General features: G+C 50.8%; 1 protein-coding gene across 1 annotated transcript in view; it reads left to right on the forward strand.

The window, feature by feature from the left end:
* LOC138453629 (amine sulfotransferase-like) overlaps positions 1–26,586 on the forward strand; it is a 438,834-nt gene that overhangs the window by 250,568 nt on the left and 161,680 nt on the right. Inside the window, exon 5 of the mRNA XM_069606655.1 lies at positions 23,429–23,570. Coding sequence (XP_069462756.1) covers positions 23,429–23,570 — 142 coding nt within the window. The remainder of the gene's footprint in view (positions 1–23,428; positions 23,571–26,586) is intronic.

The raw sequence follows: 26,586 nt of genomic DNA on the forward strand, positions 1-26,586 counted from the left end.
CCTGGGACTCAATAGAAATGGCTTCGCGCAGAGTCTCCAGTGCCGCCCGTCTGTCCCTGTTGGACGCCTACATGTCCTCCCTGTGTGACTGGAGTCTGTTGCCTGCTGTAGTTGTTCCATCAGCCTTTCTTGGGGGACAATGGAAGTGGCCACCCTATCCATGGCCTGAGCCATCATCACAGATGATGCTGCCTGTTGGTTTGCCGTACCATATATGGATTGCTCCCATGCGGTATTACCAGGTGGCGTACGGCCTCCGCGTCGGCGGGCACCACACCTGTCTGGGGCAAGGCGAACTGCGCCTTGCTGTGCCGGCACTGCCTGAGGCTGCAGGACTGCATTCCCCCTCTGATCTGCTGGCCCAGGAACAGGATCAGATGTTGCGGAGTGTGACCCTGCATCCGTAACCACCAAAGGCGGACCTACCAACACTGACATCCCCATTCAGGGTTCTACCCCTGGTGCAGGTGGGTTGGACAGTACAGAATCCCTCCCAGAAACACTTACCTGCGACCGCACATAGGTCTCATCATCCGAATCGACACCTGAATAGAGCTCGGGGGAGGTGCACCCAGAGACACCCCTTGAGATGATGGTCTGCAGCAAGTGTGGGTTCTCACCCACCACCACACCACGTCCCTCACTGGTGCCCGGTCGGGCCTGAGACCCCTCCTGGGTCTGCACCATCTCCACAACCCCAGCAGTATCAAGTGCGCCATCCCCTGCAAAGGCATGAAAGAAAAGAAATGGGAACAGGCATTAGCACCATGGCACACAATTAGGGCTGAGAAGCAACAGAACCAGTACTTCATTGACACATGTCCCACATGACTATAACCCTCCCATGCATGCACCGTCACTGCGTATGAAGGGGAGGCAAATGGCACACATTGATGACACCAAGATGGAAGACCAACACATTTGCTGCATGCTGGCTAGCAGTGCCATCACACATTGGCCTGTGATTGGCATGTCCAATACACATACATGACACATGCCATCACACAGATGGCATGTACCATAGCCATGTCACACATGTGACAATAGGACTGAGAAATGCCTAGTGAAAGTGGTGGAATGCAAACAATCAGCCTGAATGAACACAGAATAATACACAACAATGTTGTGGCAAGATGACACTTCAAGGGCAACTGGCGTGAGGTTGGGCTAAATGTCTACTGTTGCCAGAAGGGATACTGCAATACCCAAATCCTGGTGCGCAGAATGTATTGGATGAAGCACATGGGTGACCCAAACCACTCAGGCACACACACCCTCACCTGGCACTCAATCAGAAGCCCTCACACACACACCATGCACATGGATGACACACACATGCATGTGCACTCTCCAGATAATGCCTCGAAATCTGGCAGGTCTCCCACGCCTTGGATCTGTCCCTCCGTGACATAGGTCCCAGCAACATACTCATGTGGAGTGAGTTCAATGTCCTTTGCTGGAGATCCACCTCCAGTCACTAGAGTAGCGGCATGACTTGAGGCCAGCTTTTTCTTTGCCCTGCGCTTCAGGTCATTCCAGCGCTTGTAGCAATTATTAGCTGTGAGCCTCACGAATCCAAGGGCACTTATGATTTCCGCGATGGTCTGCCAGTGTGCCAGATGTTGTGCAGGTGTGGTCTTGCATCCTGCAGTAATCACCATTTCGCTGTCATGTGCGGACACATACTCAACAAGTGCATCAAGTTCGGCCTGATTGAAGCTGGGCTTCCTTTGCGGGCTGGACTGTGTAGCCGTGTCTGGGGCATCAGCCTGCACCGGACGAGCACTCTTCCTCTTCCGCTTGGAACGTGGTAGGGATCTTTAGTGTCCTACGCCACCCTGGACACTAGGGGCAGGAGCCCCGGTGGACTGTGGACTAGGAGTGTGGGAATGAACACTCACCATGGGACTTGGTGTAGGCATTAGCTGAAATGTGATGTAGTCAGGGGGAACGTCAGCAGGATGGACTGGGACCGACACTGTCCTGGCTGGGAGACTCAGAGCTGGGGTGGATGGAGCCGCAGCTGCCCCTGCAGCCTCCCCACCCTGCCTACTCGGGGCAGCAGATGACATAGCTGCCCCTGATCCACGTGGCCTGGTGACACCAACGTGCACCGCCACACGTGGCCTAGACCGGCTGACCTGGAAGTCAGCCATGGAGTCACCCTGTGCCAGGTCCGGTGCCACAATGGGCTGGTCCAACAAGGGCTGAGCAGGGATGGTGTCAGCCACGTTACCCTCAACCAGGGGGGGGGCATGGGTGTCCCTGACTGGTCACCCACACATGGGGGGCTAAGGGCACCCTGCAATTCCCGGCCACGTCCCCTACCGTATCCACCACGGCCACCTCTTGAGGCTCGGCCACCTTTGCCACCCTTACCACATGCTCGCCTCCCAACCATGGCACTGATGTTGTTGTGCGTATGGGAGTTGCAGTAAACTATTGTCCTGGGCAATTGGGGGTCAAAGGGGTAGGGTACTAGATGGAATTCGTACCCTAGTGCTCTAGCAAGGCTGTATGTGACCCCTGGGGGAAGATGACGGGTCACGCAACGCACAGGCACCCCAAAAAAGGGAGATAATGTGCACGCAACCCCATCTAGACCACGTGCGTGGAAAAATAAACCTGCACTACGCTGTGGCACCCAGAAACACAAAAATGAACGTTTGCGTGTCACACGCAGCCTAGAATGACCTTTAAAGGGGGACGCGACACACGGGGCAAGCACAGATGTTAAATACGTGCGCGACTCACCGTCTGCCTAGAAAAATAGCGTGAAAAAGACGCGTTGGCAACACCCCTGCCAAAAGAAGAATTGTACGCTGTCTGAGGAAATGGCGTTCTACACATACCTTTTAAACATGCCCACACGTCTAGCGTCACTTCCGCGTGTACGCACTAAGGCCCTATCCTCCAATTACACGAGCTGACACTCTGACATGCAGTCATTGGACGTGTAACATGCACCCGTATACAGGGAAACACCCGTGCACGCACGTCACAGACACGCATACGCGCTGCGGCCCTTTCCACCAATTACACGCTGACACTCTGACATGCTTATTTTTTCTATGCGCCATGGAAAACGTAACGTCATAGATGCGCCTACACGCTGGGGGCCTTTGGGCCAATGAATTCGCGTACGAGTGCTGACGCGCTTACGCGCTAAGGCCCTTTCCTCGAATTACACGCAGACGTGCTGGATTTTCACGTGCCAAATCACTCCGTATCAAGCTGGCCAGGCGTAAGCACATGGAAGACCACGCTCCTGCCCAGAAGGCCGAATTACTGCCCCAGAGCCCCGAGCACGCTCCCACCTGCCATCTGCTGCTGCCTGATTGCCTACTGCCCACGTGCCCTGCCATTTGCTGCCTGCACATCAGCCAGGGGTGCTGTTGCTGTGACCACCCCTGCTGGAACAGAAGACTCCCGACTGGGATTCCATCGCTCCACAGACCAGCCCCAGGACCCAGTTGCCCACCCACTCCTGCCTCTGGGGTTGTCATGTCGGGCACTGCAACATCTGGCACCACTGGCAACCCCCGGCCAGAGAGGCAGAGGGGCACCAGCTTCACTGCCACCGAAGTTGGTGTCCTGGTGGAGCAAGTCCTGGGGCAGTATGATGCCCTCTTCAGAAGTTTGAGCGCCGACAAGGAAGGACGGACTCGGATCTGGACGGACATCGTGACTGACATCAACGCGGAGGGGGTGGCAGTCCGACTATTCCATCATGTCAAGAAGCGCTGGGAGGACTTCAGGTCCAGGACCCTCAACAAGGCCCGGAACCTCTTGAAGGCAGCGGATGCTAAGGGGCGCCAGGGCCACTTGTCGGAAGATCAGATGAGGGTCCTGGAACGCATATCCCCAGCGCTCCACGTCCAGGTCCTTGAGAGGCAGACCCGTCTGGAATCGAGCGGTAAGTGTACATGCATCCTGATTGTAAGCTGTGCGTGTGGTGGTGTACCAGTAGTGTGCAGGTTGCACATGTGTTTTAATGGGGACAAGTAGAGGGGGGGTGTACAGGGCCGTGAGGCTAACACATGCGAGGGCTCTCATGTGTGAGACATGGATGGTGCTTGTGTGTGTAGGCTTGCATACCAAATGCAGATGTGTGGGCACACATGTTTGAATGAATGTGTATGTAAGTAGGCATGTTCGTGATGTCACACATGGATGTTGGTTTCAGCTACATGTATCTGCACTGTGTAAATGTGCATGTGTGTGTATTTGACAAGGGGGCAACAGTGATGCAACATGGATGCATGTGACACCGGGATGTGGAAGACTGATTGGCAGATGTGACATGGATGCCGATCTCAACACTGCAACAGTTGGCAGAGGTGTATACATGCATGCAAGTGTGGTGGTGTGTGTGCATGTGTAGTGCATCCCCTGTGTTGCATGTGATGTCTGGCTCACCTTTGCCTGCTCATGCTGTTGTATGTGTATGGATGGTGCTGGCTGTTGCGATATGGCTGTGGTATGGCTCATGTGTGCGAGTTGAAATGACATGTGTGTTGGGGATTGTGATGCCATGTCTGAGGTTTGCCAATGACACTCATGTACAACTGTCATGTGTGTATGTGTCCATTGTACAGTGCCCTGATGCCTGTGTTTTATTTCTCCCTGTCTGCAACGTCAACTGATGAAGAGGGCGGAGAAGGTGCTGTGGAGCACAGCAGCAGGGATTGCACCACCAGCCGGAGACGCAAGGCCCGGCTCCCCTCCCAGGTTGTCATCTCGTTGGGGAGTGAGGAGTCCAGTGCCGCGTCCCAGGCCGCAGCTGCCGGGGGGAGGTCCAAGAGTCGGAGGTCGGAGTTGGACTCCTCGGCAGCAGAAGGGGCAGCTGGGACCCCACAGGGCCCAACGGGGGAAGATGGCACAGAGTCATCCAGGTTGGTGGGGGGTTTGGTGGAGGAGGAGGCCGTGCAAGCGACAGAGACAGGGTCTGGAGGTGGGGATTCCACTGGTGCTAGTGGTGCAGTGCAGGACCAGGGACAGGAGGCAGCACAGGGTGCCGCGGAGGTGCCTGTGTGCAATCCTGTCCCTGATCATGTCACTGCATCATCTTGCACCAGCAGGGATGCCTACGTCCAGACCCGTTTTCAGGCAGGGGATGAGCTTACAACAACTGGCCTTCCTCTGCCTGCCGACGTGGCTATCCAGGTACGGGTTGAGACTGTCCTGACTGGTGTGGCGTTGCGTCAAGCGGGCCATGCGAGGTGACCTGCAGTCTTTTCATGAGGAGACTACACGTCATCTCGAACGGCTCGTTGACCGCGTCGGCCTACTGGGACAGGTCACCCAGGCCGGATTCCTCCGTTTGCTGGAGCTTGTTCCGACCCCCTCCTCAACTGAACACCCTATGCGCCAGTCGTCCTCCGTGCCATCTTTCCACCCATTTGTCACCTGGGTGCCTCTGACGGTGCGGCCAGGCTGGTGGAGGACACATCCCTGCCACAGTCGGGAGTCGGACGTCCAGCAGGGGTGGCCACATCAACGACTGCACCCCGGCCGGTGGAGGATGTGCAGGCAGCAGGAGCCAGGGCACGGGCACAGGCACAGCAGCAGCAGCAACGAGGTGGGAGCCATGATGGCTCGGGGCCTTCGACATCGGAGGGGCAGGCATCGGCCGGAGGGCAGGAGGACCCAGGACGGGAAGTGTCTTCCGTGTGGCATCAGTTGGGCCATGCCATAGATGCGGAGCGGCAGCGGGCGGAAGAGGCACGGCTCACGATGGTCAGGGCGGAGAACTCCATGCGGAGGGCCCTGAGGCGGGCCGAGTGCCTCAAGGAAATCCGCAGGGAGTTGGAGGAGAACATGCCGTCATCCCTGTGGACTCTCGGGGCCATGGAAGAGGACCACCTCCGGAACATTCAGCAGGAGTTCGATGATGCCCTGGCCTGGAACATCCAGAAGTGAGCCGTCGGACTAGCCCGCTGCCCTTGTAAATAGTTCTTTAGTGTTAAGCTTCCTTTCGGTTTTGTTTTGTTTTGGGGCGCTTGGACAATGCCCCAACTTCTTGTATGTAGTTCTTCATTAGGTAGGATTTTATTTTATACGTTTCATTTAAAGGATTGGGCACATGGACCCTGGATGTTCACTTTGTACATAGTTTGACAATGGATTTGGATTGTTGATTTTTTTTTCCCATGGATCAATGGTTTTTTATTATTTTTGCACCTTGGATTTATTTTCTCAGACTGACACTTTGGAGACTTGCTTTTGGATTGCTTTTCATTTGGATTTCATGCGTCTTTTTCATTTATTGGACATGCTGGATTTCATTTATTATTTCCATGTTCTTCTGTTCCATTTCATTGCCTTGCTTTTCTGTTTAATACATTATCATTTGGTACTTCAATGTGTGGTATTCTCTCTTTGGTTTCATGCATGTTGCAATGTGTGTTTTTTCATTCACATGCTGTCATTGTGTGGGTTTGACGGATATATGTTGATGTGCAGACTAGCCATTTGGGATGCATCATGTGCTGGTGATTTCTTTGTGGGGTGGATGTCATACCTGGTGGTGTGTTCGGACTGGGGTGGCGTGGGCAGTGTATTGAGGGGGCATGGGGGCCATGATTATGGATCGTCATGAGGTGTTGGGGGGACATGTATGGGGGCCTGCTGGCAGCTGCCCTGCACTGCTGGGGGTGGTGGTGCAGGGGGACATGTGTGGGGGCCTGGTGGAGGGTGCCCTGTACTGCTCGGGGTGGGGGTGCAGGGGGACATGAGTGGGGGCCTGGTGGAGAGTCCCCCACAATGCTGGGGGTGCAGGGGGACATGAGTTGGACATGAGTGGGGGCCTGGTGGAGGGTGCCCCTGGATGCTGGGGGGTGGGGGTGCTGGGAGACATGTGTGGGGGCCTTTTGGAGGGTGCCCCTGGATGCTGGGGGTGGGGGTGCTGGGAGACTTGTGAGGGGGCCTGGTAGAGGGTGCCCCTGGATGCTGGGGGGTGGGGGTGCTGGGAGACATGTGTGGGGGCCTGGTGGAGGGTGCCCTGCACTGCTGGGGTGTGGGGGTGCTGGGAGTCATGAGTGGGGGCCTGGTGGAGGGTGCCCTGCACTGCTGGGGGGTGGGGGTGCTGGGAGACATGAGTGGGGGCCTGGTGAAGGGTGCCCCTGGATGCTGGGGGGGGTGGTGCAGGGGGACATGAGTGGGGGCCTGCTGGCAGGTGCCCCACAGTGCTGGGTGGTGGGGGTGCTGGGAGACATGAGTGGGGGCCTGGTGGAGGGTGCCCTGCACTGCTGGGGGGTGTGGGTGCTGGGGGACATGTGTGGGGGCCTGGTGGGGGGTGCCCCTGGATGCTGGGGGTGTGTGGTGCAGGGGGACATGAGTGGGGGCCTGCTGGCAGGTGTCCCACAGTGCTGGGGGGTGGGGGTGCTGGGAGACATGCGTTGTTGATCAGTAGTGCAAGGTGACATGTGGCTTGGCTGGGGGGTATGCCCATGGTGGATGGGCTGCCTGCGGGACATGAGCAGGAGTGCAGGGTAGTCCCCTGTGGTGTGGGCTGCCTGCAGGGGCCGTAGAGGGTGTAGAGGGAACACCTGGCAGGACCCACACGGCCAATTCACGTGTAGTACTCCCCGGAACCCCTGAAATACACGTACCCTGCTGAATTCGCGTGTGAAACTTCCCACACACCCCTAAATCACGTGCAAAGGGGTATGCGACAAACACGGACATCCGCTGTGTGAATAATAGCGTGTGCATGTATTTCATGGGTGCGCGGGAAGTTTAACACGCGATCGGGCCTGGGGGAGCGTGGTACATGTATTTCAGGGGCTCGCAGGAATTTTAACACGCGATCGGGCCTGGGGGAGCGGGGTACGTGTATTTCAGGGGCTTGCGGGTAGTTTAACACGCGATCGGGCCTGGGGGAGCAGGGTACCACTCACTGTCTGCCTTGCGTGTAGAAGAACGCGTAGCCAACACCCACCCGCTGTGAAGTAATAGCGTGTGAACCCCAACGCCTGCAGGACACACGCACCGCACCCCACGAAAAGCACGTACAGAGCAATGGAAATCCACGTTAGATCTTCAAGCCCTGCCAGGGCAACGCCCGTGCGCGATACGTCACAGATGCACTTACGCGCTAAGGGCCTTTGGTCCAATGGAATCGCGTATGCGTGCTGACGCGCTTACGCGCTAAGGGCCTTTCCTCGAATTACACGCTGACGTGCAGAATTTTCACGTGCCAAATCACTCCGTATCAAGCTGGACACGCGTAAGCACACGGAAGACCACGCTCCTGCCCAAAAGGCCGAATTACTGCCCCCCAGAGCCCCGAGCAGCCTCCCACGAGCCATCTGCTGCTGCCTGCCTGCCTGCTGCCACCGTGCCCTGCCATTTGGTGCCTGCACATCAGCCATCTGCAGGGGTCCAGTTGCTGTGTCCACCCCTGCTGGAACAGAAGACTCCCGACTGGGATACCATCGCTCCACAGCCCAGCCCCAGGACCCAGTTGTCCACCCACGCCTGCCTCGGGGGTCGCCATGTCGGGGCAAACACCATCCGAGACCACTGGCGACCCCCAGCTAGATGGGCAGAGGGCCACCAGCTTCAGTCAGAAGGAAGTTGGTGTCCTGGTGGAGCTTGTCCTGGGGCATTATGATGCCCTCTTCGGATCATCACGTGCTGACAAAGAAGGGCGAGACGACTTTGTGGTTGCCATCAACGCGGAGGGGGTGGCAACCCGCAACATCAAGCAAGTCAAGAAGCGCTGGGAGGACTTGAGGTCCAGGACCCTCATGAAGGCCCGGCACCTCGTGGAGGGGGGCCGGGGCAGCATGAGTAACATCCAGCTGAGGGTCCTGGGACGCGTACGCCCAGCGCTCCATGCCCAGATCCTTGAGAGGCAGACCCGTCTGGAGTCGAACGGTAAGTGGCCAAGCATTGCTGTGTGAGACAGGGCATGTTGCAGTGTGCTGGTTGTCTGATACTTGCCTGTATGTGTGACATAGGCCATGTACGCGTGTGTGTGTGCAGAGACATCATGGTCATGCATGTGAGACCAGTAATGTGTGAAGCACACGGTTGGTGTATGTGTTTAAATGCAACATGGGGAGCCCTATGCGGAATGGACACATGAGAGCATGCCAGTCTCTGTTCCTGGACATGGGTGGGGTTGAGGGATGGGTGCTGATGCCATGTACATATATGGTGTCCATGTCTGTGTGTCTGACCTGCGTGTCTGTGACTTGTGAATGCCATGGATGCATGACACATGTCTGTGACAATGTTCAGAATCACTGATGCCACCTAGTTATCCTTGCATCCACTGTGTCTGGGGTGTACGAGTCCAGATGGATGAAAGTACGGTGAAATGTGTGCATGTGATAGGCATGACCCATGATGCATGTGAGTTCAAAGACAACATTGTATGTTTCAAGAGTCCCTTGGACATGTTTGCTAATGTCCATAGCATGCGCCATGCCTGTTACTGCATGTGTTTTGCCTGCACTGACCCATGTGTTGTGGAGGGACATGATGGAAGTGATCTTTGACAGTGCCACTCATCTGCTATTGCTTCCTGTCTAGGGGACCATTGTACAGTACCCTGATGCTTGTGTTCTATGTCTCCCTCTACACAGCGCAAAGTGAAGAAGAGGGCGGAGACGGTGCTGTGGAGCAAAGCAGCGGGGATGCCCCCATGCCTGCAGCGGAAGGGGTGTGTGAGCCCCCACAGGGGCTTGCAATGGCGGAAGACGGGGTGGAGCCATCCAGGTTGGTGGTTTCCACAGAGGAGGAGGAGGCCGCTACTGAGCCGCACATGGGGCCTGGTGGGGGCATCCCTGCTGGTGCAAGTGGTGCAGTCCAGGGGCAGGGGCAGGAGGCAGCACAGGTCGCCGTGGAGGTGCCTGTGCATGTCACTGTCCCTGACACTGTGACTGCACCACCATGCACCAGCAGGGATGCCCCATCCCAGGCCCGTCCGCAGGTAGGGGGGATGTCCATGTCATCTCACTCCCCTCCACCTGCGGACGAGGGGACCCCTGGCCCTATGGAGAAGGTCCTAATTGGTGTCGCGTTGCGCACAGGTGTCATTCGTGATGAGGTGCATGCTTCCCGGGGGGAGCACGCACGTCATCACGAAGTGCACCGTACCAACGTGGCCCAGTTGGGAGCGGCCATGGTTGGGGGTTTCGTACATGTGTCGGGCACTCTGGCGACCCTCTCCTCCTCTGTGGAGGCTATGCGCCAGTCATTCTCCATGCCGTCTTCCGGCCCAGATGCCACCAGGGCCCCCTGTGGACCTGCCCCGACCAACGCAGCCAACTCGGTGGGGATCCCATCCCTGCCACAGTCGGTAGTCGGGGTCCAGCAGGGGTGGACACACCAGCAACTGGACCCCAGCAGATGGAGGATGTGACGGCATCATCGGGCAAGGCATGTGCACGATGGCGTCGGTGGATTCCATTAGCCTGGATGCCGTTGTGCTGGCACAGGCAGTTGCGTCGGAGGCAGTGGCAGGCTCAACGTGGGAGGCATCATGGCTCAGGGCCATCAACATCAGGGGGGCAGGCATCGGCCGGAGGGCAGGAGAACCCTGGAATGGGAGTGTCTTCTATGTGGGAGCGGTTGGGCCAGCAGATAGGTGCGGAGCGGCAGCGGGCAGAGGAGGAACGGCTCACAATGGTCAGGGCGGAGAACTCCATGCGGAGGGCGCTGAGGCGGGCTGAGTGCCTCGAGGGTATTCGCAGGGAGTTGGAGCTGGATACTGTATTATCCCTGCGAGACCTCGGGGCCAGGGAACAAGCCCGCCTCTAAGCCATTGAACAGGAGTTTGATGATGCCCTGGCCCATGACAACAACCAGTGAGCCGTCGGACTAGCCCGCTGTCCTTGTAAATAGTTATGTAGTTAGTGTTAGGTTTCCGTTGCTTTTTTATTTTTTTTGGACCTTTTGGACAATGGACCACATTTTTGTATATAGTTTTTTTATTAGGTAGTATTATTAGATAGGTTTAATTTCTTCCGTTGGGATCATGGACCCTGGATTGTTTATCTGTATATAGTTGACTGTTGGATTTTATTTTTTTATTTGGAATTTACCCATGGAGCAATGGTTTTCGGTTTTGTTTTTCCATTGGATTTACTTTTTTGAACTGTGACTTTGGACACCTTTCCTTTGGATTATGATTTGTGGTTTTTCATTATTTTACGGACATGCTGCTTTTGATTTTTAATTCCCATTGTCGTTTGTTTATTTTTGATTCCATTTATGTTGCTTTTAATACATTTTTTTCATCAAACTTCAATGTGTAGTATCATCTCATTGGTTTCATGCATATCATGATATGGGTTTTGACATTCACTGACACCCATTGTGTGTATGTGAGGGACATGTGTTCATTTACATACTTGCCATTGGGGTTGTATCATGTAATTGGCATTTCTAAGTGGGTGGATGCAATACTTGGGTGGGTGTTTGGCATGTGGAGGCTGGCCATAAGGGCCAGGGATCAAGATTGTGATGACGTGTTGGCTGGGGGACATGAGTGGGGGCCTGCTGGCAGGTGCCCCGCAATGCTGGGGGGTGGGGTACAGGGGGACATGAGTGGGGGCCTGCTGGCAGGTGCCCCGCAATGCTGGGGGGTGGAGGTGCAGGGGGACATGAGTTGGACATGGTGGAGGGTGCCTCTGACTGCTGGGGGGTAGGGGTGTAGGGGGACATGAGTTGGACATGAGTGGGGGCCTGGTGGAGGGTGCCCCTGGATGCTGGGGGGTGGGGCTGCTGGGAGACATGTGTGGGGGCCTGGTGGAGGGTGCCCCTGGATGCTGGGGGGTGGGGGTGCTGGGAGACATGTGTGGGGGCCTGGTGGAGGGTGCCCCTGGATGCTGGGGGGGGTGGTGCAGGGGGACATGAGTGGGGGCCTGCTGGCAGGTGCCCCACAGTGCTGGGGGGTGGGGGTGCTGGGAGACATGCGTTGTTGATCAGTAGTGCAAGGTGACATGTGGCTTGGCTGGGGGGCATGCCCATGGTGGATGGGCTGCCTGCGGGACATGAGCAGGGTTGCAGGGTAGTCCCCTGTGGTGTGGGCTGCCTGCAGGGGCCGTGGACGGTGTAGAGGGAACACCTGGGAGGACCCACACGGCCAATTCACGTGTAGTACTCCCCGTGCACCCCGAAATATGCGTACCCTGGACATTCGTGTGTGGAACTTCCCGCGCACCCCTGAAATACATGTACCCTGCTGAATTTGCGTGTGAAACTTCCCGCACACCCCGAAATACACGTACCCTGCAGGATTCGCGTGTGAAACTTCACGCGCACCCCGAAATACATGTACCCAGGAGAATCGGGTGTGGAACTTCCCGCGCACCCCTGAAATACACGTGCCCTGATGGAATCGCATGTGAAACTTCACTCGCACCCCTGGAATACACGTACCGAGGACAATCTCGTGTGGAACTTCCCGCGCACCCCTGAAATACACATACCCTGTTGAATTTGCCTGTGAAACTTCCCGCGCACCCTGAAATACACGTACCCTGCAGGATTCGCGTGTGGAACTTCCCGCGCACCCCTGAAATACACGTGTCCTGATGGAATTGCGTGTGAAACTTCAAGCGCACCCCTGAAATACACGTACCCAGGACAATCGCGTGTGGAACTTCCCGCGCACCCCTGAAATAAACGTACCCTGCTGAATTTGCATGTGAAACTTCCCGTGCACCCCGAAATACACGTACCCTGCAGGATTCGCGTGTGAAACTTCACGCGCACCCCGAAATACATGTACCCAGGAGAATTTCGTGTGGAACTTCCCGCGCACCCCTGAAATACACGTGCCCTGATGGAATTGCATGTGAAACTTCACGCGCACCCCTGGAATACACGTACCGAGGAGAATTTCGTGTGGAACTTCCCGCGCACCCCTGAAATACACGTGCCCTGATGGAATTGCATGTGAAACTTCCCGCGCACCCCTGAAATACACATACCCTGTTGAATTTGCATGTGAAACTATCCCGCGCACCCCGAAATACACGTACCCTGCAGGATTCGCGTGTGAAACTTCATGCGCACCCCGAAATACACGTACCCAGGAGATTCGCGTGTGGAACTTCCCGCGCACCCCTGAAATACACGTGCCCTGATGGAATCGCGTGTGAAACTTCACGCGCACCCCTGAAATACACGTACCCAGGACAATCGCGTGTGGAACTTCCCGCGCACCCCTGAAATACACGTACCCTGCTGAATTCGTGTGTGAAACTTCCCATGCACCCCGAAATACATGTACCCTTCAGGATTCGCGTGTGAAACTTCACGCACACCCAGAAATACACGTACCCAGGAGAATCGCGTGTGGAACTTCCCGCGCACCCCTGAAATACACGTGCCCTGATGCAATCGCGTGTGAAACTTCACGCGCACCCCTGGAATACACGTACCCAGGACAATCGCGTGTGGAACTTCCCGCGCACTGCTGAAATACACGTACCCTGCTGAATTTGTGTGTGAAACTTCCCGCGCACCCCGAAATACACGTACCCAGGAGAATCGCGTGTGAAACTTCCCGCGAACCCCTGAAATACACGTTCCCCGCATGGCGTTTGCTGTTTGGCAGCCCTGTGAACTGGTCCAGGGTTAGCGCAGACATTTGCGATGAATTGGGGATTTTGATGGCTTTTCCTTGCGCGAGGGCGTTCTTGGGGGTGTAACTGGCGCTGCTGCAGGGTCGCTGCGCCACTCTGCGCCACGGCTGGTTTTGGAGGCTAAAATGCATGAATACGCTGTGCGATGAAATGGATTTTATCGCACGCGGCTGGCGCAGTGTATCGCAGGGGGACACTGTGCGCCAGCCGCGTGTGCCACTTTTGTGCGAAATTCTATGAATTACCCTGTATATGTACACAGCTAGACCAAAATGTGGCATAGGTTGTCACTGCATTCTAATGGCAGAGGTGTTGAGGTAAGTCTGGTGTTTCAGTACAAAGCGGTTATGCGACCAGATAGACTGAATTTTTCATAGTCGTAGCAGCATTCTAGAGTGCGTGGATGGGTAGCCGTGCCTGCGGCAGATGTCCACCGAAGTGGAGTGTTTATACATAACTTAAGCTCAAATGGAGCTTATATTTGATGTCTCTGTGTCATCCAATCTTCTGTCTAGGAAGCTTCTTTCTCTTCAGCCCAGCCCCCCTAAAGCTTGATCTCACGGCCCCTGGGGCAGAAACCAGATTAGCCCTAAAATGAAGCCTCAGCGTTGCCAGTCTGAATTGGCGCAGCCAGCCCCAGCTATGGGACCCTGCTGGAAGAGGCCCCTGCTATGTGATGGTTTGCTCAACTGGTGGCCTTCTGCGGGGCACTCCTGAGAGCGAACTAACCCTCCCCATGTCACATCGAGTACAGCGCAGTGCCTCCTTCCTTCCTGAAATTATAATAAGAGTTTATTGAGAAAAATAACTACAGATTGATAATGGATACATTTGCAAAACTAGGCGAAAACACAGATGGGAGGCGCATGACGACAAACCACCACAATTCCAGTGGAGGAGAGAAACAAAAAAAGTCTAAAAAAGTTGAAAAGAAGAAAGATTTCCAGAACAGACAAGAACTAAACTTTCAAGGTCAACCATACACTTTTAAATGCAGAGATAATGAAAAAAGCTAATTGAGAGTCTTATCCATATACACGCTAGAAGTAACTCCTTCATCATGGCTTATGGCTTTGCTCTCCCTGGTATGCAATGAAAACCGCCCACTTGAGTTCACGCTTGTCATGTTCCTCAAACAGTTTTCGACAGAAACTTTAAATGGTCTTCTGAACACGGCCCATGAATATTTCCACCGAAACATTTTGCAAAGTGGAGTGATTTTTCGGTGGTGAAAGTACATGCAGAATGGAAGCCCATTATGAGTTTTGGCAACTAGAAGAATCACAAATGCAGATAATACCTTGTCAAACAAGGGGATTGGTGCAGCTGCTGAGCTTGATGCCACAACTTGAATATCAGTATATCTTGAGTAATCATCTTGGATCACAAGCATGTATTGGCCGAGGAGAAGTGAACTCATGAAATCCGCTGCAACCTCTTCCCAGTACCCTTCCATGTGATGCTCAGAGACATGACAGGTTTGTAAAGCGTTTTTCACCTTTTTGTAAAGGGTGGCAGATGATCCTACTGATTGCAGCCATGCCATGATAGCTCTTTTGTGGAATGTCTGACAGGTTTGGTCTCTTGGAAATTGGGATGAAAATACCATTATTTCTTTCCTGAAGGACCATGGTGTAAATGGAGGGTTCAGTTGGAAAGCTTTCATTTGCTTGATATTGTTTCCTGGGCTTTTCTGTGCTAGGTGGGCCTTTATCCACTAGCTCAGTCTGCAGCTCCAGTTTGGCATCTAGCCGTGTCGCTGCTGCCAGGCCTTTAAATGGTATGGCCAGGGGGTTTGACTTGATGTGCGAAGTAGTTGATGTCTTCATGTGCGGCACTTGAAACCTTGTGCTGTTGGTGGGGCAGAGGGTGTATGGATGAGTAGTCAGCAGTAATCTGATACTTTCCTGGATGTTAGGATTATCTTGAATGTATAATTAATGCTTCCAGTTTTCCGGTTCTACTGATTTTTACACCTAAATACAGGCGGAAATCAATCTGCTTTCTGTCTATTATTTTTTTATAAAAATGGAGCAAGAATGGCCCACATACCTGTCATCAATGGTCAGATCTGTGCCCCTTGCAGGGTATAATTGACCATGGAATTTGCACTTGCAGTCCTGTGGATCAGGCGATTATTGATATTAATACCCCTGGTTTGCTAATCGGGTATGATGATAGTAATATTTTCTTTGAACCCACACCAAAGCTGGTTTCCATTAAACTGGAGTGCGGGTCTGCATGCAAAGTATTTCTTCCATTTTCATGGAGGCCAGTGTGAGTGGTGGAGTTCGGGGAGGTGATTTGCCATGGGACAAGGAAAAGTGAGTGTTGGCTGGGCAGGGTAGGAAGCAGGAGGGTGAGAAGATGGTGGTTGGGTACGAGCAGCAGAAAGCGCAATCAGAATGTGTGCTTTGTTCAGGAGATTCAGTCTGCGTTTTAGGCAATATGATTAGCTGCCACATCCATCAAGGGTGCTAATGGACATTTGATGCACAGTGTATTTTGAGAAACTATTCAATGTTCATGCTCCTGTACCATTTGCAATATGTTAAATAGGATAGGATTGTTCTTCTCTGTACCTTCTCCCACTCCTTGATCTCTTCTCCCTCCAATCTCTATACTTGCTTGTCCTCCTTGGTTCTCCCTTGCTCCACCTTACCTCCGCTCCTCTCCTACAACCTTCACTCATCCTGTACATCCACCTTCTCCTCTTGCTTTCTCGGTCCTCTCTTCCCATGCTAACCCTCCCACACCCTATGCTCTCGCCACACCTCCTCCTGCTCCCTCAGCTCCTTTTTCTCCATCCTCAGCTCTTGTCTTCCCCTCCACCTATCGCACCGTCAGCTGCATCCACAACTCCACCCCTCCTGTTATCTCAGCTCTTTTTCACTCCTCCATTTCCTGCACCTTCCAGGCAACCTTCACACCTCCTCCCTCTCTGTTTGCACCTTCATCATTCCCCACATATCCTCGTCTTTCTGTAACTTCTTCTCTCTCCAACTTGTTGCTCTGCTAGTCCAAGCACCCACACTCACCAATATTTTCCCCACGCTTCAATCGAGCCTACAATCTTCCTCCTGGGAAGAGTTATAAACTACGAGTTGAACATGTGGATGGTGATTTCCCTGTACCTGGGATTAGTTGTGTGGGGAGGTGTGACAAATCTGGGCAATTGGTCCCTTGCACCCAGAGGGGAGACACCCCCGTTGCGGCTAGGGAGGTGAGCCCACTAAGCAAGACCACCCCTAGGGGTCTGGGCAAGTGGAACCTCACTACGACTGAGGTCCCTCGTGGGGACGAGGACTCCCATTCCACAATGGAACCCCTAGTCCAAACCACCTTGTCTGCTTATCTGGATGTTGGAAAGAAGTTGGCATCTCCTGTAAAGACGATATTCAAGCAAAAGACATTGAAACCAGAAACTGGAGAGGAGCCCGGATCACCGGCTCCACCCGACAAGTACCTATTCGGCTGGAAGGGACACCGTCCAGAACACAGCTGCTGTTCTGTTGATTTGGGTACTCTAGTAAATACTGGAACGCTTGGTTTCACGGAGTACTGAAATCGACGCAGGTATGGAAAACAGTGGGGAAAAGTTACAAACATTGTATGTTACGGCTGGAACAGCCGCCACAAGTATGAGAACGAAATATAAGCTCACTGGAACACAGCCCAACTAAAGCAGGTAGAAAAGGATACAGACATTATATGTCCGGGCTGGAAAAGTCGCCAGAAGTACAAGGAAGTGAGAGAAGATATTGCCACACTACCCCACTAAAACAGAGTGAAGGATATATGAACATTGTATGCCAAGGCTGGTATAGCCGATCAGGCTAGTGAATATTGCAATTGTGAAATAAAGACAACCACAAGAGAACCAAAGGACTTTAGGGGAATCCCAATACCCGAAGGTGGGAGACTGAGAGTTGTCTTGCCAAATAATCCTGAACATAAAGCCTGAGAAAAGTATCAGAAGAAACAGTTTTCTTTATCAAGGGGAGAGTGAAACCAATACAGAAGGTAATTTACAAAAAGATTGTGAAAACGTTACCATTGCACACTAAAGAATCATGACACTGCGAAAGTTGGTTCTGGCAGAAGCTCACGCATAGGCTTTTGTAGAAGCCTTACCTTGTCCTTTTGTTACATGTTTTCAACCGAGGTAGAGCCAGTTAGTAGTTAGGCTAGGGACAGAAGACTTTTACTTTGAAGTGCACCCTAAGTTTTAGTTTGCCAGGTAGGGAACGTCCCTCATAGCGATAGGGCTAGTTAAAACATTTTCTTTTAATTTAAAGAAAATCTTTGAACATGTCAGTAACCTGTCCAACACTTTCTGGTTCACTACAGATGGTTTAGGCACTTCGCATTTTTTCCCCCTTGCGCTTATCACCCTAGATACTGAGCCTTCAACAGACCAGAAATGGCAATCTTGGAACATTCTTTTGCAACATGCACAGTGGAACACCCTCACTGACTGCTTGAGGGAGCAGCAGTGGGTATAGCAAATGTTCTGCAATGATCATTCCTAGTACATGATACACTTTGGTAATGTTACTGCAGCACACCACTTTTTAAAGCAACGCCAGATCCACTTCAGGCTACAGATATTTGTGGCTGTCTAATCAGCAGCAGGCACACCACACCCCCATAGATCAGAGCGCACATGCGAGCACTCACCAGGGCCTCCCCACTTAGTTAATGAAATATCTATTATCTTCTTGAAAATCAAGGATATCAAACAGGCAATGGAAAAGTTAGCACATCTATAATTTTAAACCTTCTTTTAAATAATCAAGGAACTTGTTTTTGCAGTTGAGCTACTTGGGTTTTTAATAGAGCTAAAATGTTAAGAAGGTGCTCAAGGGTGATCTGTGATGCCAGTTTGTGGCACAACACACACTGCTCAATATGACTGTTAGACCACATGGAACCATTGCAACATTGCACACGACACCCCTGCCCTTGACAGCATCACCAATGACAGCTTCCCCATACGACCACTTTCCTGTGTACTGGACATGGGCACACCAGTAACTCATCCTTGCACCTCCATGTCCTTCATGATGCCCATAGTAGTCCCATGGTTCCAAGGAAGAAGAGCAAAGGTACCCTATTGCCTGACTGCCTAATAGGAGCAATTACTGTAGAGGATAAGCAAGCCAGTGTTAGAAACTGAAAAACATCTCTGGTGAGATGATCCACATTCTGGTAAAAAATCTGGCCCTGCAGGAGCAGGGAAAACATGGACAAAAAAGTGTGAAAATGAAGGGAGCCTGCCCTGGGCCTGTGACACGTGTGCACCCCCTCCACCCGACAAGGTAGAGAAATGGAATGAGCCCACCTTGGACTCAGTATTTCACAAGATCCTTGGGGTTCACATACATAAAATAAAGCCCAACCTGCATAGCGTCCGTGTCAGAGCAGAAGTCACATATCTACAAGAAAAGAAATATGAAAGGGTAAGCAAAGAAAAACATAAGGTATGCACTGTGGAATAACAGGCCTGCCACGAGCCGCAAGAGCCACAGTGCATAAAGAGGAGAAAAAAAAGAGAAGGACAACTTGGGCAGTCTGAAGCCTGCACTGATTACACCCACAGCCAGCAGTTATGTGGCAATGTTAGAGAGCAAATAGAAGCTTCTCTAAAGAATCATAACATCTGAGCAAGACAGCATTTATTTGTCTTTTGGGGCATCATATATCAGACATTCAGTTCGCACCAGCATCTGCAGTTGTGGATGCCTCTTTAGTGATTTTAGTGATTTTCTTTAAGGATAATTAGGGTTTGTAGGATTTGTTGGTGTAAATGTTTTGTTTTTATCCTGCGAAGGTCATCGCAGGGTTATGTCAACTATCCAATCGTCCACACGTTTCCTACAAGGATCATAATCATGGGATGGCTATTGGAATGTTCATGCAAATATGTTCATGTAAGTCACCTGTTTGCCAAAGGAGATGATTAGCCTCTGTGCATGTAGAGAATTAGAATGTGTTGTAATAAAAAGCTTGCATAATTGATGTTGATGTAGTTGTTCAGTGTGTGGAGGTATGGGGAAGACTCTTTGAGTGAAGAGTCATTAATGTGCCTAGCATTAACATAACTTTTATAGTTCTCATGGTGTGTAAGAGGTTGGCACTGTCAGCCTCAAAGGTAAATTGTATTCCAACATACTGTGCTATTCACGTTTTATCTGTATGTCAGGCGGGTTTATAGGAGCCAACTTTTAGGGTTGGCCATATCTTATGTGTCTCGATGCCTATAATGGTGGCCTGGAAAATCACGTATTCAAGTAATAAAAGGGCTACAAATTATTTGGAAGAGAATTGGCCTTTAATGCTGTCCAATTTTACTGGCCCATGGGCTTGGAAATTGGCCAAATAAGCATTGTTTTTCTTAGCTTCCCTCTTTGTTAAATGGTTTGTTAAATCCTGTCCAGGTTTAACCAGGATTTGGGGTCCTGTGTTAAGGGCGGGTTGAAATTAGTTGCTAACCTTCTGTTTCAAGGTCCTGCCCATCCCAGAAGCCAACTTGGTGTTAATGGCACAATCACTGAGGGGACGGGGTGGGGGGACAGCAAGTCCATGGGGGAAAAGCCAAAAGGCAAAAACTCTGGACACCGCTGTTTTGGGTGTTGACTGATGGTGGTCGACATACTGTCTAGCAAAGGTCTGCAGCAAAGCAAAGAAGGTTTTGAAATGGCCTGAGGTAAGTGTCCAGGCAAGTAATGGCGGTAACACTGGTAAAGTAAGGTAACAGGAAAGCATCAGGAGAGGAAACAACTGGTTGCAGGCAGAACAGCTGCCATTTTGGGGTAAACGCCTACGTCACGTCTCTAGCACCATGTGACCAATGCACAAGTCCTGGGAGCTACTATACTCCCAGGAGGGGTGCCATGCAACACTCCCCCCCCCCCCAGGGTTCAGTCCAAAATTGACAGCAGCAGTAGAGGAAGACCCGCAGGACACGAGGAGCGTGGATGTTGCCAGCATGTTCCTGCGAGATTGTGTCATGGGTAAGACGTGATGTGAGGGCACGTGTAGTAACCCACAGTCATGTGACCACAGGGGATGAGGGAGGGGCGATTGGGAATAAACGGCAATTGATGCCAGATCATATACCCACGTGGTCTCTCTCATTGTGTTTGCATGAATGAATGAAGCCCACAATGTGGGACAAGCGAGTTGCCAATTAAAATGAGCAGTTGCACAGTGTTTTTGGGGTCGTGGGAAAGATTCCTCGAGTGAAGTGTCATTCATGTGCCTAGCATTAACTTAACTTTTATAGTGCTCATGGGTCATGGTGTATGAGAGGTTGAAACTTTCACCCTCTAAGGTAAATTAGGTGCTAACATATTGACCCCAAGACCATTCTTCTGGTTAAGCAATCGGGGACACCACCTGAGTGGCAAGGTAGCCCTCTCTGCATACTGTTACATACCAGGTTTACATATATAGCTCAGACGAGTTTGTAGGTGCAACCTTTTAAGGTAGGCCCTGTCAGGAAGCCTACACTGGTGGCCTGCCAAATCACGTATTGAAATAACAAGGCTACACATTATTTGGAAGAGAACTACCACCTTTGAATACAATTGGCCTTCAATGCTGCCCCGTGTTGAAAAATGTTATGGCTCTAAGTGCTTTGAAATGGGCCAAATAAGCAATTTTTTCCTTATCTTCCCCCTTTTCAGTTTTGGCTATTAGATGGCGCAAAAGTGCCGTCTATAAGACTAAAATGTTGCGAGAAATGGCATACGAGAAATCTAGTAGGTGGTTTGTATTTATTTATCCACCCATTCACTGCCAATGGCCGTGCTAATCCCTACGGCCATTCCTTCCCACTTTCTGATCCCCCCCACCTAAAACACATCCTCAGGCCCATATTATCATCTTGGTGCAGTGAAGGTGCTAAACAGCATGATTCACTGTGCCAAAAGAGGACGCCCAGACTCCACTACTATTCTCAAGTGGGCATGGGCATCCTCGTAGAGCAAGACAGTGATCTGTGAGGATTACGCCTGTTTTAAACTGTTACGGGCGCAATCCAATCTCGGCAGCATTTTTGTAAAATAACGATAGATTAGTTATTTTACGAAAATGCTGCCCAGAACACAAATTAACACGTTCCTTTACACCAAAGGGAGCAGCTTCAACATTGCAGGATGTTGAAGCTGCTTACTGTGGTGTATAGGAAAGTGTTACTTTACACCTTTATGGTGTATATGAACACTTTCATTTCGTGCAGTGTATTTGAACACTCATTCAAAGCGAGCAGCTTCAACGTTGCAGCACATCCATGCGGTGTATATGAACACTTTCATTTACACCAAAGCGAGCAGCTTCAACGTTGCAGTATGCAACATTGAAGCTGCTAGCTTTGTTGTAAATGGAAGTGTTCAAATACACCCGTGTGTTGTATATGGACACTTTCATGTACACCAAAGCAAGCAGCTTCAATGTAACGCTCAGGCCCATATTCTCATGTAGGTGTTAAGTACTGAAAAGGAAGTTAAAAGGCTTAACAACCTTTTTGGTACTTAAGAGCTATTCTGAAGTTGGCACATTCCTCCGAAGTAGGAAGGAATGCGCCAATTTCGGAATATATGTGGCAGTTGCTGGGATGGGTTGGAAACCAACCTAGCAACCACCACATTCGGAAACTGGCTTTTTGGAAGCTTATTTTTGTGGCACTCCGCCAGTTTAATATGTGTGCTAGACATGCGCACAAATACGGTACCCTTTGGGTGCCGTTAAACTGGAGGAGTGCCACAAGAAGCCTTGTTTGGTGTAAATGGAAGTGTTCATATACACCCGTGTGTTGTTTATGGACACTTTCATGCACACCAAAGCAAGCAGCTTCAAAGTTACATTGAAGTTGCTTGCTTTGGTGTACATGAAAGTGTCCATAAACAACACACGGTTAGTATTTGAACGCTTCCATTTACACCAAACCTAGCAGCTTCAACGTTTCAGCACACAACAGTTTTTTCTAAAGCTTCTGAGAGTTAATGGCTCAATTAGAGCTTTAAACACACTTCTGGTGTAATAGAAATGTGTTAACCAGGTCTGCCCTCAGCCACTTGATTCATAAGCACTATACATATCTCTCATTAATGTCCTGTTAAAAACAAGTGTGGCAAAGCCAACAGTTTTGTCTTTTGCATACGTAGGCATTTGCCAGGCACTGATATTATAAGCCCAGGCAACATTGTGCAGCTGCTTCCATTGATGGCCAGTTAATAACACTATGGCAATGCCTGACCTATGCAGTTCCCATGTCTACCCAAAAGCTAAAACTGTGACCATTACCAATGTGTGTTAAAATGTGTCGTTAAATCCTATCCAGGTTTCACCAAGCTATCGGGTCCTCTTAGTATGCTTTAAAATCAACCATTTCCCATAGGAGCACCAAGGTGCAGCCAAAACAGTGTCACAAAAAGTTGCGATTCACACAATCTGTACTTTTTGGGATGTTTTAAGTCCTATTGTGTGTCCCAGTCAAACCCTGTCTCTTATAATACTTTGAGGAAAATACACCTTCCTGCGCGGTCTCATTGAGAAAGTTGGGAGGAACAGTTGTTTAGTAGCTCACTTAATTCTGAGTGGTGCCTATGCATGCTCTTTTCCGATTTGAGAGGCCATTTGTATATGGTACTTTAAGCTTTGCACTTATTATTTTTTACAGTTGTAGATGGGTGTTGATAATATTCGAATGCATAGGAGTACTTTCAAACTATTTGTAGTAGGACGGCTGTAAACTGTGTGTCTTTTCCAAGAATTCCTTCTTAACATATTTGGCATATTTGCTCTGTTTACTACAGATTATATATGTAACCAGAAATCCAAAAGATAATATGGTCTCCTACTTCCACTTTATGATTATGCAAAACAAACATGATGGAACAGAGATCAAACCACTACACATGGGACAATTCATGGAGCAATATTTAACAGGGACTGAAGGTACTGTGCACAGATTATGCATTTAAAGCATTAGAAGAGACCAGTGGTTTTACAGTTAATACCACAAATTGAAAAAGTGGCACTTGTGTTTTTTGTTTGATGTCTGAAGATGCTTACAAGTAGATATGTAAAGTTCAGAGATTCTGTTATAAGGTTTGCCCTTACGATTTACAAAGTTGAAGGGACAAAGCCAAATATAATTATATTATTCGTATTCATTTTTTGTTTGGCTTTATCTTAACAGAGAAAAGAGTTTCAACAAGAAACTGAGTACATGCGTACATATAGACTGGCTGTCTGGGTGCTTCACAATAGGAACACATATGAAATGAATGAGAGAGTAACTAGGCAATGAGTAGCAGAATGTGGGGCATAAAGATGGCAGTGACATGCAATGTGCATGAATGGATAGATACACAATGTATAGACTATGCATGACTATGAAGTGGCTGATCACAGCGGTGATGCAATATTATGATTGCATTAAGGGAAAGAAAATACTTTGTCATGGCAGTCTTGAATCCTTTTACAATGGAGGTGGACTTGATCTCAGAAGGTTTGGGGTATTAATTCTGGGGGCAAGAAGGGCTAAAAGGTAAAAGTAGGCCCTGCACATGTAGGATGGAGAACAAGAGGTTTTACGGAGGGCTTAAGGTCGCAGAGTGCAAGGGGTGAGTGGCGGAAGATGGAGTTGGTCAGATTGGAGCTGGTAGCCCAAAGTGTTAGATGTGAAGGCAAGAAGAAGCAATTTAAAGAGTGAGCGATTGGTCACTGGCAGCCACCCCACATGCAGTCGATGCAGTCGGTGGGTAAGTTAGGTGGGTGAGTATTGGGGAGGTTCAAGAAGGTGCATGGGGCAAAGATCGGTACCTTGAGAAGCAGCTGAAAGGAGTAGAGGGAGTCGCATGATGAGGCTAGAGCATTAGTCCAGCCTGATGAGGACTAGGGTGTAAACTGGAATCGCAGCGGGGTAAGAAGGGAAATGGGGCAACTCTTTGAATTATTCAGTGCGTTAAGCCTGGCAGCCATTGTTTTGGAGGAATTAAGTATCGGAAAGTGCAAGGCCATCCAGTGGAGTCTGCAGCGAGGCAATCAGTGATGGGGGAAGATAACTCTGGGGTCAAGGCCGTGTGACAGTCACTGGACCCTCACCAGGAAAGGGGGAACTAGAGGTGCCCAAGAGAGGCAACCCCTCCATGATGTGACCCTTGGAGGGTTCCTGAGTCCCGTAATGGTAGTAGGAAGGATGAAGGTGAAGTTAGCAGGTATGAAATCCATAACCCAGTAACAAAGCTCACGCACTCACGCACGCACGCACGCACGCACACACACACACACAGACACACACACACGCAGTGAATTTGAGACAACAAAAACACACTGCCTAGCCTGCCCAAGGTTTGCATGACCATGTCTGGAGCAGGAGTTCAAGCCACCCAATGAATCCCTGCACACACCTGGCTGTACAGAGATGGAGATGCGATGGGGATGGGGAAGGGTCCGCACCGGCAGCACCAATTTCTAGCCCATTTAGCACTGAAATCACACAAGTATTCAGGGTATAAATGGCCAGTCTGAGGGAGAGGCAAGGGAGTATGGAGTTGAGGTGGCAGTTGGGAAAGGAAGTGGATGGGAAGGGAAGGAAAGAAACAGAAAGAAAGGGAAATTAAGGAAAAGGCAAGGCAATGAAAGGGAAGGAAAGGACAAGCCAACAGGGCCAGAGGCTGGGAACCTAGAAACAGTCTACACAGATTTGTTATTCTCTTAACCTACCACTCAACTGCCTTCTAGCTAACATTTTTCCCCTGTCTCTAACATGCCTCTGTCCCTCACTTCCCCTTCCTCCACTCTAGCACTTCATCCATCATGGTCACATGCCTAACACAGCTGGCCGTACCACCTGCCTGCACTTAATAATGTCTAATGTTGGTTCTCTTTACTCTGAGTATGTCCACCCATGTATTGCCCCCTGTGTCTCTTCCATTTACTCCCATCCCTCAACAACCTGCTCAGAATGCCACTCAAAGTCACCCCATTGAAAGAAGCTCACTGCTTCCAGTCAAATCTAATTTCCTATCTACTGTACTTTCTTTTGTAATCAAAAGAGCATTGTTCCCCCTATATACAAATAAATAAATCATGAGCAAGGCAGCTCATTGTGAATTATACCCAGAGGAGTTATGCAGAAATCCAAGCAAAGAAACATGACAAACAAGCTTTGGTTTAAAAAGCTCCTCATGCGGGTGTTCCATGTGGCCCACTGTGATCCCAGATTGAAAGCGTTCCCTTCGTGGCCAAGCCTACAATGGAAGAAATGTAGGTGAATTGAGAATAAGACCCTGTTCAACATGTGAGACGTTGCCCTTAGCAGGGGGCTATGACAGCAATATGAAAACCATCCCACAGCACAAGGAAAGAAAGCAACTCTAGTCCAGGAAGGAACTATCTTGCCTACATATGTGCATGAGGATCACGGAAGCCATATCTCAAAAAACTGGAAAGGACTTTTTTGATTTAACATCTCAGGAACCATGACCCAAGGAACTATAATAGATGTTGCATGACCCAAGGAACTATAATAGATGTTGGGCCTCATTACGACCCTGGCGGTAAGGGGTTTACGCCAGCGTTAGCTGCGCCGACCCCTTACCGCCAATTACGAGGTCCCTTAGCGCCATGGAGGTTTTAACACCCGCTTTTGGCGGGTGTTAAAATCCATGGCGCTAAGGGACCATGGAGTTAATTACGCCACCGTAATTTACGGTGGCGTAATTAACGCCTTCCCCACTCCCATTATGCCCTATGGGGCAAAAATGGGAATGGGGAAGGGTAAATGGGGATTGGGGACTTACCGCCCCGCCAAGGTCGGAATGGGGCGGTAAGTCCGCCAACCACCATGGCGTAAACGTAGTTTACGCCATGGTGGTAAAGTCACGGCCCAGGCGGTAACTTACCGCCTGGGTCGTAATGAGGCCCGTTGTCTCGCTTGATTATCTTAAAAGGCAAGATGCAGAGA

The sequence above is a fragment of the Ambystoma mexicanum genome, chromosome 4p, assembly GCF_040938575.1.
Source record: "Ambystoma mexicanum isolate Mex_15411 chromosome 4p, UKY_AmexF1_1, whole genome shotgun sequence".
Taxonomy (NCBI): domain Eukaryota; kingdom Metazoa; phylum Chordata; class Amphibia; order Caudata; family Ambystomatidae; genus Ambystoma; species Ambystoma mexicanum.